The 14,535-nt window shown below is 43.7% G+C and overlaps 6 protein-coding genes across 6 annotated transcripts; 2 read left to right on the top strand and 4 right to left on the bottom strand.

Annotated features, from left to right (window-relative positions):
* Positions 1 to 192: 192 nt before the first annotated feature.
* On the bottom strand, positions 193 to 1,622 carry BYT42DRAFT_536476 (mitochondrial carrier domain-containing protein; the record flags this gene model as incomplete). Its single annotated transcript, XM_051565488.1, has 3 exons — positions 193 to 523; positions 593 to 1,377; positions 1,479 to 1,622. The coding sequence occupies 3 exons, from the start codon at positions 1,620 to 1,622 to the stop codon at positions 454 to 456; spliced, it is 999 nt and encodes a 332-aa protein (XP_051421043.1). The 3' UTR covers positions 193 to 453.
* Positions 1,623 to 2,078: 456 nt separating this feature from the next.
* Positions 2,079 to 3,694, top strand: BYT42DRAFT_500306 (major facilitator superfamily domain-containing protein; the record flags this gene model as incomplete). The annotated part of the gene is made up of 6 exons (XM_051564696.1): positions 2,079 to 2,180; positions 2,261 to 2,407; positions 2,473 to 2,500; positions 2,577 to 2,657; positions 2,726 to 3,336; positions 3,401 to 3,694. 6 exons carry the CDS (start codon positions 2,079 to 2,081, stop codon positions 3,692 to 3,694), a joined length of 1,263 nt encoding a protein of 420 aa, XP_051421042.1.
* A 1,641-nt stretch (positions 3,695 to 5,335) lies between these two features.
* On the top strand, positions 5,336 to 9,048 carry BYT42DRAFT_621493 (SNF2 family N-terminal domain-containing protein; the record flags this gene model as incomplete). Its single annotated transcript, XM_051572368.1, has 10 exons — positions 5,336 to 5,689; positions 5,761 to 6,297; positions 6,399 to 6,503; positions 6,570 to 6,733; positions 6,794 to 7,103; positions 7,175 to 7,345; positions 7,413 to 7,579; positions 7,645 to 7,837; positions 7,913 to 8,151; positions 8,212 to 9,048. The coding sequence occupies 10 exons, from the start codon at positions 5,336 to 5,338 to the stop codon at positions 8,879 to 8,881; spliced, it is 2,910 nt and encodes a 969-aa protein (XP_051421041.1). The 3' UTR covers positions 8,882 to 9,048.
* A 165-nt stretch (positions 9,049 to 9,213) lies between these two features.
* On the bottom strand, positions 9,214 to 10,284 carry BYT42DRAFT_594791 (WD40-repeat-containing domain protein; the record flags this gene model as incomplete). Its single annotated transcript, XM_051570797.1, has 4 exons — positions 9,214 to 9,283; positions 9,351 to 9,525; positions 9,599 to 9,628; positions 9,708 to 10,284. 4 exons carry the CDS (start codon positions 10,282 to 10,284, stop codon positions 9,214 to 9,216), a joined length of 852 nt encoding a protein of 283 aa, XP_051421040.1.
* Positions 10,285 to 10,524: 240 nt separating this feature from the next.
* Positions 10,525 to 11,481, bottom strand: BYT42DRAFT_578524 (uncharacterized protein). Its single transcript, XM_051569291.1, has one exon. The coding sequence runs from the start codon at positions 11,106 to 11,108 to the stop codon at positions 10,587 to 10,589; it is 522 nt and encodes a 173-aa protein (XP_051421039.1). The 5' UTR covers positions 11,109 to 11,481; the 3' UTR covers positions 10,525 to 10,586.
* Positions 11,482 to 11,836: 355 nt separating this feature from the next.
* Positions 11,837 to 14,180, bottom strand: BYT42DRAFT_519049 (coth protein-domain-containing protein). The gene is made up of 5 exons (XM_051565254.1): positions 13,848 to 14,180; positions 13,315 to 13,780; positions 12,999 to 13,232; positions 12,584 to 12,943; positions 11,837 to 12,517 (listed from the first exon to the last, which is right to left on the bottom strand). Exons 1-5 carry the CDS (start codon positions 13,864 to 13,866, stop codon positions 11,908 to 11,910), a joined length of 1,689 nt encoding a protein of 562 aa, XP_051421038.1. The 5' UTR covers positions 13,867 to 14,180; the 3' UTR covers positions 11,837 to 11,907.
* Positions 14,181 to 14,535: the final 355 nt, after the last annotated feature.

The raw sequence follows: 14,535 nt of genomic DNA, 5'->3' as shown, positions 1-14,535 counted from the left end.
CATTGGCAGCACGCCATCAACTACAACCGCCCATTCACAGCCAACAGAAATGGCGCAATTCACCGCCTGCACCACGAAATTGCCTTGCCTTTTTCGGTAACCTGTCAATGGCTCTAAGAGATTAGTCATCCCGTTGTTATGATACTCGAGCAGATATTTTGAGTACAGTCCTGGCACGAAAAATGGATAATCAACGGGTATGCGTGTTTAATTTTTTTTTTATCAATTTTATTTATTTATTCATATCTATGAATTCTATGGGGAAACTTCAGGTTCGTCGGGGATTGCAAGCTCCGACAAATCTGCCGAACGGTATTTCTTCGTTTTTTTGATCATATACACAGAAAGTGGGTGTAGCTGCGTGTGTTGTTGTTGTTGTTGTGTGTGCGTGCGTGTGTGCGTATGGTGTAGTGTACAATGGAGAGAATCCCAATAAATAATTGTTGCTTATATCTACTTCAAGTACTTTCCGTAAAGGCTCTTGAGTTGTTCCATGAAAACGAACATGAGCGTCGTGTGGGGACTGTGGAGAAGTCGGAGTTAGCAAACATTATGCCAACCAACAAATTATTCGTGCGTTTTAAAAACTTACCCAATTCGAAGGAAGTGAGCACCAAAGCCCTTATACAAACCACGTACACCTTCGGTTTGGATCATCTTGACAAAGCAATCAACTGGGCTCTTGTAAAGCAAACCACGACCGGTAGCCGGATCAACACCTTGATTATACATGCGGGTAGACACCACATCGAATGGGTTCATGGCTATGCAGACGAGGAAACCCGTGACCATGGAAGTACCGAAATGAGTGCTGACGGTATCAGGGCAACCGAATTTATCGATAAGAATTTCTTTGCCGATCATGTAAGTGGGCATTTGAACTGCAGATCCTACACCGGCACGGGCCATGGCAGCATCGGCACCACGGTACAGACCCTTGATGCCTTCGGTTCTGTAAATTTCGCGAAGCGCACTGAATGAGGATCCCATGGCATGCTGATGACCGATTTGTCGGAAAACGGGAGAATAAGACTGACGTCTTGTTTTAATCAAGAAGAGAGGTGAACCAAGCAATGCACCAAACATTCCCGCCACGGCTCCCGAGAACACACCGGCCGCCAGCAAGGTATGATCCGATTTCAGTCCCAAGCCATTGACAATGCCGGATCGCACCGGTTCGTAAAGACCGAGTCGACTACCGTTCAAGCAAACCTGGTATATATATGCTACACCTAAACCACGCTGAATGCCTCGGAGACCTTCGTGTTGAAATACTACTTTAAGACCTTGGAAACTGTTGTGATAGGGTCGGCTCGATTCGGCCAGAGCACCAGCTCTCACCAACTCGCCCTGAAGTTGCAACCGGGTTTTCACGACCTGAGAAGAACAATGGATACATGCGAGACATTTTTATGAGTGTCAAGGAGGGAGAAAGAGAAGACGATTTATTTTTAAAGTTTGCCGTTATTGTTCCTTACCTCCCAGGGATTGGTAAATGTTACTGCACCACAGGCGGCCAGACCCCCAATAACAAAACCCAAAAAGGTTTCCTTGGCCTTTGCAAATCTCGGAATGCTTTCGGTGTTGAGGTTGTTCTGTGCCGGAATCGCTGTTGTTACCATGGTGAAAAGGACGAAGAAGACCCTAATCGAGAAAATATGAACTGGGAATCAAAAACATAGATCTTTTTTGCTTGTAGTCATTGGGAATAGCACTTGTGATTGGGTCATGACGTTGATTTCCATCCCCGCTTACGAAAATATAGGCTCAATGAAGTGCCGTGAAACTTGTGGAACTGTGAAAACTGTGTGAATTTCCCAAATCCCTAATCCCCAAATTTGGACTTTTTGTTTGGTGGATTTTTCATGACATCTTCCATATCACGCGGTTCGCGATCGACGGAAATACGCCAACGCAATAGTCCATTCACCAATGGAAGCATTAAATCAAAAGACGATGTCGAACAACAGCAAGCACTAGAGAAGAAGCTACTGCATAAGCTCGATTGGCGGATCGTACCTTGGATCTTCATATTATACTTTTTGAGTGTGGAAGATCGTGCCAATGTCGGGTTTGCCATGACAATGAACAGACAACAAGGTCATAATCTAGCAGCGACAGCGGGACTTTCCGACCGTGAAAACAATGTCGGGCTTGGCTTGTTTTACGTGGCATACATCGTAGGTTTTACAAAAGATAAGGGAGAGAGAAACAAATTAAAACACGACCAGGCCATTGAACGTTTGATTGGTGGATAAAGGTTTTTGAAGTTCCATCCAACGTAATTATGGCCCACATGAATCCAGCATATTGGATTGCCAGAATCATGATTACCTGGAGTATCGTTACAGGTTGCATGGCAGCCATATCACATGCATGGCATTTCTATCTGTTGCGTTTTCTCTTGGTAAGGGTCTCATTTTGGTAAAATAACCAACCCGTCTAGCTAAACTCTTCATTGGCGAATTTTAGGGCATGTTTGAAGCAGGGTTTTGGCCCGGTATCAGTAAGTTGATCCGTCATTGGCCATAGAAAATGCTGGATGGCCGCTTAATCACTTGTCCCCTTTTCTGTAGCGTACTATACCACTTTATGGTACCGTCCCGAAGAGATCTCTTCACGTATTGGCGTGACATATCTGGCAGGTCCAGCGTCAGGTACGTCATGAACAAAAGCGTGTGGAATAGTGTAACGTATCGTTGATCAATCGTCGGCCATGAATCAGGCGCATTTGGTGGTCTTATTTCTGCAGCAATTCAGCTGATTGATACCCGTGGCGGGTTATATGGATGGCAGTGGCTCTTTTTGATTTCTGGGATTATTTCGCTGATTTTCGGTGTGGCGACGTTGTGGGTGCTGCCGTCCAAGCCCGAAACGTCCAAGGGTTTCTTGACCGAGGAAGAACGATTACTGATCAAAGAACGATTGGCGACGGTGACAGTGGAAGAACCGAATTTGAATACCAAGGACAAGTGGAGGGAGATCCTTATGCAGTTTAAGGACTACAAAGTGTGGATGTTTTGCGTGTTATATTTTACACCCGTCATGGCAGCCACCTCTTTGGGTTACTTTATCCCGAAAATCGTGCAAGAGATCGGTACTTATACTTCGATCCAAGTCAGCTTAATGAGTATTCCACCGTACGTTTTCGGTGGCGTGATGGTGTATATCGTGACCCGCTGCAGTGATCATTACCGCGATCGCGGCTGGTTCATCATTGGTGCCTGTCTGACCTCCTTTACCGGCTTTGCCATTCTCAGTTTTGCCGGCCCAGTCGGTGCACGCTATTTTGGACTGATGATTGTCGCTGGCGGCACTTATCCAACCGTTCCCTTGGTAAGTGAAGAACAAAAGTGGCAAAGCACTTAAAAGGGTGGGATGTAACCAATGATTTACGCAGAGTATGGCCTGGACCGCTAACTCTAAAGAGGATTCCATCGCCATTGCTTCTGCCACCGGTATCGTGTCTTCGATAGCCAACTTTGGTGCGCTTATATGTACATTTGCCCTTTACTCTGGCTGGACTTCGGATGCGCCGCGGTATGTTGGGTCCAACATGGTGAACGGTGGCGCTATGCTCCTGGCCGCTATTTGTGCATTTGTCCTCAAAATGCGCTTAAAGGGATTGAACAAAATCATTGATGCTGGTGGTCGCGTGGGAAGTGCTGGTAGAGATTACCGCTATCTATTATAGTTTGATTATACCATTTGCATTGGCTCTTTATTTTTTCTTTACCGAATGTTTGTCCTAAAATAATCGTTTAGCAGCAGTATTTACTGTAATCATTCATAAAATGTGCATATCCATCTTATCATCGCTAATATCTACATCTCTAAAGCTGATTTGTGAAAAATATGGATATTCATTTAGCTTAGTATTACAATAATTAAAGCATTATTGCAAGAATAATCGAAAACAGATACGAACAAGGAGCCTGATTTTTCGAAGAAATATTTGAATTGGGTATCACTCAATGTAGGCCACGTAGCTCAAAATATATCAGTATATTGCTATGTTAGTTTTCCAACCACGAGACGGTTACTCAGATTCATGGAGACTCACGAAACTGCGACTCCAATTGCATACCATGGAGACAAATGTCGAAATCATGTCGAAACTACATACGGAGTTCTAAATTTAGAGGAGGGTGATGACGTGTACCAAGTCAACAGAAATTTTTTTTCTCCAACGAGTGGAGGAAAAATGGTTTGAACCGGCTCGTGCGGGTGACGAGGAAACTTTACCTACCCTATTTTTTTTTTTCGGGCAGCAGCGGTATGGGCAGATATTTGAGTTTTTTGGGGTTTTCTAGAAGCGGCTCCCTTTGTTAAATTGGCATTGCTAACTGTTTGAATTGTCTTTACTGTGTATTTCAATGCCACGCTTGACCCTGCCTACTTTATCGCAAAATAGCACGTCAACCTTTGGCTAGTCATGAATTCCGCACCTACTCCTTCGTCTCCTTTGCCATCGCCTGATCCCAGTCTTCAAGCCCTTACACAAGAAAGACTCAATATTGTACTACAAGTAAGAACTCCTTCTTTCTTTCTTTTCCAGAGCCAACTGGTTGAACCAATTTCCAGCACTTAATTCCTAATGTCCGCTTTGCAATAGAGAGCGAAACAATTACAGGCAGCAGGAGAGAAGGAAGACGGTCAAAATGAATTCTCTCAAATTATGACATTGCTCAGAGTGCTTCAACAGCAGCACCGTCAACAGCAACAGCAACAGACTTTATTACTGCAACAACAACTCATGCAGCAACAACCTCCCAATGCTAGCCAACCAGATCACGAATCTTCTGCACAGACTGCTCAACAGCAACAGTTGCAACTCCAGCTCTTGCAACAACATCTTCTTCAACAGCAACAAATAGCACGCTTAAATTCCCCATCCGCAGGTACAACCTTTATCCTCTTTTTTCTCCCACTCTATGCATTTTTTTTTTTTTTTTTTTTTTTTTTTTTTTGGAAATGGTTCATCTCATACCTTGGATCTATAGCCACAGCCAATGCCAATACGAATGCCACAGCCTCACCTCCACCTACGTATGCTGCGCCATCCCCTTCTTCTTCCATACCGATTTCTCCGGCGCCAGCAAGTCCATCCGCATTAAACACGCTTCAATATCAGATGCTAGCTTATAATCTGCTTTCCAAAAATCTATCCAATCAATCGAATCAATCCAATGCATCACCATCGACTCCCGCCACCGCTTCATCACCTGTATCTACCGCTGAAAAACCAGAAGAACCAGTGCCTGAAGAAACAAAATCCTTAGCAGAGAAACTCGTCGAGGCAATCTATCGTCAAGCCGAAGATCACAAAGTGTTGATGAAACTCAAAGAGAATCGGTCCGTCGCCGTCTTAACTCCCGTCGATCTCTTATCGGCACAACAGCGGTCCCACGCTCACGCTTCACGTCAGCAACGATTGTTACTCCCTGATACAGCGCCCGCCGGTCTTGATCCACATACCATTCTAGGCGAACGAGAAAAACGTATTAATGAACGCGTTCAGCAAAAACTTTTGACCCTGGAAAACATTATCTTGAACGAAAATCAGAATCGTCCTTTGAGGCAGTTGTTGAATGATTATTACGAACAAACGGTGCGAAACGCGACTTCTTTCCAGCTGGAAAACATTATTCAATTGAAAAGTCTGCATTTGCGTGAGAAACAGTTCAAGGTAAAAAAACTTCTGATTCTTTTTTTTTCGATTTTCATGTACCACTGACATACTTATGCGCTGTACCTTAGCTACGTGAAGAAATTGTCAAGGGCATGGAAGAAGCCAACCGGTTAGCCACGTCGGTGGATCGAGCTCAATACAGAAAGATGATGAAACAAACGCTCAAAGAGGCCAAGATGACAGAGAAACTTGAGAGGCAACAACGTCTTGATCGTGAGAAACGCGAGAAACAGCGTCACTTGGAATATTTACAGACCATCTGCAATCAAGGCCGCGAGCTTGTGCTGTGGCACAAAGCGCATCAAGGCAAAGCGGGAAAATTGGGCAAAGCAGTCTTACAGTTCCATTCGCATATTGATCGTGAAGAACAAAAACGTTCAGATCGACGTTCCAAAGAACGTATCCGTGCTTTGCGCAATGATGACGAAGAAGCTTACATGAAACTGATCGATGAAGCCAAAGACACACGTTTGACACTGTTGTTACGACAGACTGGATCCTATCTAGAATCATTAACGCGTGCCGTCGTCGACCAACAAAATGATCCCATCCATCAAAAAGACGATGACAGCTTTTTACCTGAAGAAGCTGATGAAGAAAGCATGGTGATTGTAAGTCCAACCACTGCGCCTTGGTCTTTCTTGGCTTGGCTTTATTGTTTTTTTTATGATCAGTGTAAATTTATCCATACACCGGAACTTTGTAGGATCAATCTGGGAACAAGATGGATTACTTTCGCATGGCTCATCGCGTTCAAGAATCTGTATCGCAACCTACGATTCTCGTCGGTGGCAAACTCAAAGACTATCAGGTAAAAACACGTGTTGGTGGCCTTTTAAGCTTAACTATTGACTCCTAGTTTTTCTCTCTTCGTTAGGTCAAGGGATTGCAATGGATGGTTTCATTGTATAACAATCGATTGAACGGCATTTTGGCCGACGAAATGGGTCTTGGCAAAACAATTCAGACCATCAGTTTAATCACATATTTAATTGAGAGAAAGCAGCAAAATGGACCTTTCCTCATCATTGTTCCATTATCGTAAGTGATAAGAGTCTAATCACATACAAGGACGATTGCTCATCAGGATTTTATCTTCAGGACGTTGACCAATTGGGCACTGGAATTCGAAAAGTGGGCTCCCTCAGTCACCAAAATTGTATACAAAGGGCCACCGGATGTGCGCAAGGATATTCAGAAACGGCAAATCCGCCATCGCGACTTTCAAGTGCTATTGACTACGTTTGACTATATCATCAAGGATAGGCCGGCCTTGTCCAAAATCAAATGGATGCATATGATTATTGATGAAGGTCATCGAATCAAAAACACCAACTCCAGGCTCACCACTGTTCTCCGTCAATACTACTCTTCCCGATATCGACTCATCTTGACAGGCACCCCTCTTCAGGTAAACTCCTGTTCAAAGCCAAAAAGATTACTGTGGATATACAAGAAACTGAAAGTTTTGGATATCTTTAGAATAATTTACCAGAACTATGGGCTCTCTTGAATTTCATCCTTCCAAAGATTTTCAACAGTGTAAAGAGCTTTGAAGATTGGTTCAATACCCCTTTCTCCACTCAAGGTGTCCAAGACAAAGTGGAATTGAATGAAGAAGAACAGTTACTTATCATCAAGCGTCTGCACAAGGTATTGTTAATAGTTGAGATCGGATCCCTTGAAAATTTGATGACTGATCCGGGTTATTGTGGGCTAGGTTCTTCGACCTTTCCTGCTGCGACGTCTCAAAAAGGATGTGGAAGCTGAGCTTCCCGACAAGATTGAGCGTGTTGTAAAATGCAAGCTGTCGGCTTTGCAAGCACGACTCTATTCACAAATGAAAAAGCACGGTGTGCTATTCACCGGCGGTAACGGAAAGTCTGGGTAAGTTGAGACAAAAAGCTTTGTGTTTTATCCAGTATCCAATGTAGGCTAATGCGCTTCTGCAGCCGTACCAGCATCAAGGGTCTGAATAACACCATTATGCAACTTCGTAAAATCTGCAACCATCCATTTGTATTTGAAGAAGTGGAACGTACCATCAATCCTTTCCAATTAAGCAACGAATTGCTGTATCGTACTTCGGGCAAATTTGAGTTACTGGATCGCTTACTACCAAAACTGAAAGCCACCGGACATCGCGTATGTATACGATTGAAAACGACTGAAAACGACTGAAAAAAAAAGTCATTTTCGCTCATTATGTATACCTCTTAGGTACTTATATTTTTCCAAATGACACAAATCATGGATATCATGGAAGACTTTTGTCTCTATCGAGGCCACCGTCATCTTCGTCTCGATGGTTCGACAAAATCTGATGATCGATCCCGTCTCTTGAAAGAATTTAATGCTCCCGATTCGCCTCATTTCGTCTTCCTTTTAAGTACGCGTGCTGGCGGTCTAGGCCTGAACCTTCAGACTGCAGACACCGTCATTATTTTTGATTCGGATTGGTAAGCTTGAGCAGAAAAAACTGGAGTTTGAATTCAGGTACTGACAGTTATGTAATGTAGGAATCCTCATCAAGATTTACAGGCCCAAGATCGTGCGCATCGTATCGGTCAGACAAAAGAAGTCCGTATTTTCCGACTCATTACCGAAAACTCTATCGAGGAAAAAATTCTTGCAAGAGCACAGTATAAGCTTGACATTGACGGTAAAGTGATTCAGGCCGGTAAATTCGATAATCGAAGTACGGAAGAAGATCGAGAACGGTTCCTGAGATCTTTGCTCGAGGATAAATCGGATGAACAAGACGATAAAAATGAAGAGAATGAAGAATTGGATGATGAGGAACTGAATCTGATGTTGAAACGCTCGGATCAAGAGTACGCCATTTTCACCGCGATCGATGCGGAAAGACAACGCATGGATGCTGAGGAGTGGCGACGACGTCAGGGCGATCATCATTCTAAGAAATCGGATCGATTGATCCAAGATTGGGAGTTGCCCGAAGTTTATCGCCATGATCATCCTATAGTCGACAGTTCATACGTTGATGACGCATTCCTGGGTCGTGGCCAACGAGCTAAAGAAACGGTGCGCTACGATGACGGTTTGACGGAAGGTCAATGGTTAAGAGCCATGGAGAAAGAAGCCGCTGCCGCTGAAGCCGACGTTTCTAAAAAGCGATCTCATCACGGTGATACCGAAATCACAATAAAACGATCACGCATGCAATAGGGTTCACTGCCCATCATCTACAAGCTGGAAAAATACATTGCCAATTGTCCATAATACTTTTTATCCATATCTAAAGGACACCTGTACAGCCTCTTTTTCCTTGGCAAATAAAAACCATCCAGTCACTAATCCATCAACTCCGTTATTTAGACCTTTGTAATTTTGTCACCATGTAGGATCGTGTTGTTACATCACTTTTGTGTTTTGTCCTACTTGTGCGGTCAATGCAGCAAAAGTTCGTGCTAAATATTCAACGACATTATTGTATATTTTGTGTATGCTTGGTATCTATTTTTTTTTGTTTTTTTTTGGGGGGGGGAGATTATAATAACTCAAATGATATGTGTAGAGTCAATGTTATATGCAAAGTTCATGATGATGATTTTTCGGTCTTGGCTCGCACTAGCAATAGAGAGTAAAGACAATGAGAAAAAAGAGGAGGTGAAGCAGCGGGCTAATTTTGTTTTACCTGATGATTTTTGTCTCGTCAAATGAGACATCAAACACCCAGCTGGAATGACATGATTGATAGTTGAGTAAACATGCGCCGGTTTCAATATCCCACACGCGAATGCTTTGATCGTAACTTCCGCTAACAATCTTTTTGTCGTCAAAGTGCAGAGCTCGTACTAATCCCGTATGACCTGATTTAGTTGTAAAACCAAACATTGCATTAAATGCCCGTTCAAAGGGACTCAACGCATAGGTCCTGCCTACCTTCACAGACGAGAATGCATTCCCCTGTATCTACCGTGCAATTACAAAAGGAAGAATACAACTTGTGAGTGAAAATAATAAAGGAATCTTTTGTTGATTCGGAGGTTACCTGCATCCCACACTTTAACTTTATGATCGTTGCTGCCGCTCACAATACGCTTGCCATCGTATCGAATGCATGCCAAACCATGGGTGTGACCTATGAAATCGCGAAGACATTCGCCCGTTTCGACGTCCCACATTTTGATGACGGCATCGCCAGATGCCGAGACCAGTCGATTTCCTTTCAGTTGTATCGCATTCACTGGGCCACGATGCCCTTCCAACGTTCGTAACAGTCGACCATCGTCTCGTGCCCACAGCCGAATAGTCGCATCTTTTGAACAACTGGCGATATGTTTGTCGTCAAACCCGACATCGAGAACGCCAGATGCATGACCGTGCATAGTGTGGATAATTTCGTGGGTGTGCATATCCCATACGATGATGGTGCGATCGGACGAACCGCTAACAAGGATGTCGTCGTCATATTGGAGACACAGAACACTAGCCCGATGACCGGTTAATGTATGCAAGCATTGTCCTGTTTCGACATCCCAAAACTTAATGGTCCGATCACGGCTGCCAGTGACGATTTTCTGAGTGTCAAATTGGAGGCAATAAATACTATCTGCATGACCGACCATGGTGCGTGTGATGCATTGTCCTTTTCTCCAGCGTTTCTGAAGTGTACTTCGTCTTTTGAATAGGGAGTGATAATTAACGGAGGGTGGCAATCCGCGAGGCACCGACCATGTCTGACTGTGATACAATTTGCGCCACAACTCGTTATTCTCGCTCAATCGATAATAATGCCGTGAAAGTGTGCGTAGAGTAAGAAGGGTCTGCGCATCACAAAAGCAAAGAATAATGTATGCCAATTCCACCGGTAACCTGGTTAGAAAATCTAATAAGTGTTAGATAAACCTTACTTTTGGGCTTTTCTTCTCTACTTGCTGTATTTCAAAGGAAGGGATTCACTCCAGTTGTATCCCTCGCGATCCACTTTTCCCCCCCTTCCCCTTCTTTCTTCTTCTTCCCAGGTATCCCTTTCCCCTTTTCTTTGTTTCTTTCTTTCTTTTTTGGTTTGGCGTATATCCATACCTATTTTACATTCGCTGTGAAGCGGCAGAATCATTGACTTGGGTTTGGTGATCTGATGAAATCCTTCATCGATGCGGTAGAACACTTGGCTCTTGGCACTCGGGTAAGCTGGTAGTGTGGTAGGTCTCGGTTTGCGACCTTGCACGCCTGGGAGCGCGGTCTTGCAAAGATAGCGCAGGAATCGCTGTTTCAGTGATGGTGAGGTTGGTTGGACATGCATCTTGACATGCTCTTCGCAAGGTGGAAATGAAGGGAAGAGAAGAAGAATGAAAAAAATAGAAAGAAGCAAAGAAGCAGAAAAACCAAGTAAAAGATCCCCTTGTAAGAAGGAGACGAGCGGATTGGCTACTTTTAGGCAACATCTCATCGAGCATGAAGCAAAGAAAAAGTTGGGGGGACTCTAGCCCTCACATGAGATTCCGCCATGATTAGAAATCCGCCACTGCAAAAAATATGCCGCTTGACAGACGATCATGAGGATCATCGTGTTTCATGTTTCTCGCCATCCGACGCTTTCCAATTTCTCATCCTATCCGCAAAATAGTACTTATGTGTACGAGAAATATACAAACACTTGCTGCATAACTTTCCCTGATGGCCAATGACCTGAAACTCGTATTCATGAGGATCCATCAGCAGGCAACAACCAGGCGTTCCTGGGTTCAAGGACGTTTGACATCGTGCAACCTTGAATTTCCATATCCGCCCATCTTTTGCATTGGAAAGAGACCATCCTTGACTCTCCCTGGACCTCCCGTACCGTTGTCCAACTTTTGGAGTTTATTTTTTAGTCTCTACGAATCATCGCATAGTGACTCTGCACCCCTGAACTGTGTCAGTGAGTTGCGTAGGCTCCACAAATGGCTATTGCCAAGACATATTCCGCAGTCGTATTATGCTAAATCATATGAAAGAACTGAACATATGATCGTTTATATTTTGGGCACAGCTATTTGCAGCACCAATGAAGTGCTATCCCAAGGTGCAGTATCGACCAGTTGATAGTATACCTTCCTGTGTGCCCCATGTTCTGCTTCTTTTTTTTTTGGACGGAATGCAGTATTTTTGGAACGAAAAATGAGTTATAGGTTTGTTATTTGAAAATGAGAAATAGATAAAAAAATTGATAATGACATAATGAATGAATGATGAATAGATGCGAATGATTACAGATCGTAAGAGTAAGTTTTGAGAAAGGTAACAGTGGCGTCAATCTTCATGGCGAACCATTCTTTGATGCTCATAAGAGATTCATGAGTGGTGGGACCATTGACAGCTTCGTCCAGCGATACAGATTCGGAAAAGACGCGTGTAATGAATTGATGATTAGTGCCGTTGTCGTAGGCGGGAGCCATATTGGGATGCTTCGATACAATGTCAAAGATGTATTTCCAATCAAAGCGGTCGTTTAAACGCGGTAGTGTTTTGTCCCATTCCACGTCTTCTCTCACCAAATCAATAAGAGCATCGATGCGACTATTGAGAACCTCAGGATTTAACAATTCTTCACATACTTTCAGAAGCAATTTCTCGAATTGGTGTCTGAACTCAGGCACCCACAGCAGTTTCAGCAGGGGCCGTTCGAGGAACCCAGGATAGTCTTCATAGTTGCCGCTCAACATGGGAGCAAAGTCCAAAAAGGTTGAACCCATTGTCATGTCCAGATCAGAAGGCAAGTAAACAAACCGATCATCGTCTGGATTATCGTACAGAAAATAGTTGTTACTGCTGACGATGTATCCATCAGCAAACCCTAGCAGAATTTCTATCACCATACTAAATTTCAAACGAATCACATGAGTACAGCAGCAAGTACACAGATCATGGAAAGCAAAGACTTACTTTCGAATGACGATTTCCGTATCCAACTCTTCGTCCCAAACAGCCGCAGCATCGGAGCCTTCGGTCGGCGCGTCATCAATGAACTCGGCCAGTTCGATCAAAGGTGTAAAATCCGGCTCTCCTTTACTTTTCTTCGGGCCTTCTGATATCCTAAAGTTGACGTAGTCCGACGCATTGTACCCGTGGAACGCGAGATCCGCCGGTGGTGAGTACAGCATGCCTTCCAACGACGGGCTGCCTCCTTGATAAAGGATACCGGGTGTATACTTTTTGCCATCTGCGAATTCATTCTTTAACCAAGGGTTCTTGTAAGCTTCGATCAATCCAAAGAGTCCAAGCGGTTGGCCATTGATACCAACCCTAATGAATCCATGGTTAGTTCTTGGAAAACATATCGATTTGCAGATATCTTTACCTAGCGAATGAAAATTGGGTTGCAGGCAAACCCACGGAACGCAATACATCGTAGCCGAGTTGTTCGCGAATATACGACGGGTCGGTGGCAAGCGATCGCAGTTTCAGTCGACGATAGCCGAACAGGGAATACCCTTTGGGAATTTTCACATTGTACGATACTTTGGAAAACCACCGGGAGCTTCGTCCGGACAGATAAAGTTCCACTCCGGGAATAGTTTCAATGTCGTCGTTCCTGCATTCCGATGGAAAGAAATTTTTTTTAGGGTCTCCTATCCGTCGTTCGTTCAGTAAGTCCCAAGCGCACGAGCACTTACCGGATGTATGTTAGGTCCGTGATCACTTTGACGTTTTTTAGCGTGTCATTATGCATGCGCTCAATCTCACTTTGATCAGCCGAAAAATGAAACGTTGCGATGACTCCATCTATGTGCAGCCGGGACTTCATGCGATCAATGATAGGCACGTCATCAAGAATTTTGGGCAACTGTGGTAATTCTTGAACATTGAATGTACGGTTATAAAATTCATTGGTGGTATCACCGTTGGCCACTTGTCTGATAAATGACTCTTGATCAATGATGTCGTCGCCATCCAATCGAGCATACTGGTAACCATTTTGCGCCACGGGGGCCGTGCCAGTGTACAGTACCGGAGTGACAGCCGATGGTTGCAACTTATAGATCGTATCATCGACAATAACCGCTACATGTCCCGATGGATCCAACGAAATGACATTGTACGTCACATTGCCAGCATAAGCCAGCGCGCAGAAGCTCGCCCCTAAATACATATACACATTGAGCCACCTGCTGCATAAAATTATATGAAAATGGCTCAGGCAACTTACACAGTACTGTCCGGATCATGCAATGAAAAGGTTTGGAGCAAAAGACAAAGTAAATGGTCCGGATGCCGAGGTTTTCTTACGATTATGTACTGATGGTGAATTCAAGGATATCAGGGTTTATCACTCACAGCATTCTTTTCGAGCTTGATACTATTTTTATCATCATTTCATTTTTGCCTAACTTGGGCAGTTTTGTCCGATAGGTTTCCTGTTATACTGTATACGAAAGAAATTTGGTACTTTGTTTCATTGTGTTATTGTCTCATCATAATATCATCCGACGAGCAGGCTATGAAAGAACACATGGTCATCAATGGAAGGAAAAAGATAAAGTGTGATGATCCATTCCATTCTTATTATCGAGCAGTAAATAATGATCTTTCGGGAATGAAATGAATCATCCATGTGAATTCTATTTTCTTTTCTTGCAAGTTTGTATTGGCCGACAAATTCCAAGGGCAATGTAGACATTACATAGTTGGACCCCTTTTCCCCTGATTTTCCAATTTGGTATGTTTGATTGGTCCTGCACACGATAGCATAGCCTTTTTTTAAAGCTTTTTCTTAATAAAGTTTCGCTATCAAGATCAGCCGAATTCCCGGGTGCGGTTGCTGTGTTAGTACATAGCAATGGAGTCATGGTTGTATCTGTACGTTAAAGGAACGCTACAACCCTGTAACCGATTTA

Source organism: Radiomyces spectabilis (genome assembly GCF_025331425.1).
Source record: "Radiomyces spectabilis strain NRRL 2753 chromosome Unknown BYT42scaffold_10, whole genome shotgun sequence".
Classification (NCBI taxonomy): Eukaryota; Fungi; Mucoromycota; class Mucoromycetes; order Mucorales; family Radiomycetaceae; genus Radiomyces; species Radiomyces spectabilis.
This window is presented reverse-complemented; position numbering and strand designations above follow the sequence as displayed.

Excerpts from the sequence above, each read along its gene's own strand:
- BYT42DRAFT_519049 (XM_051565254.1), bottom strand. Across the intron at positions 13,233-13,314 it reads ACGGACCTAACATACATCCG|GAACGACGACATTGAAACTA; the intron begins GTAAGTGCTCGT and ends ATCGGAATGCAG. Across the intron at positions 12,944-12,998 it reads ACCCAATTTTCATTCGCTAG|GGTTGGTATCAATGGCCAAC; the intron begins GTAAAGATATCT and ends TGGATTCATTAG.
- BYT42DRAFT_578524 (XM_051569291.1), bottom strand. The coding sequence starts at position 11,108 with ATGAGATGTTGCCTAAAAGTAGCCAATCCGCTCGTCTCCTTCTTACAA.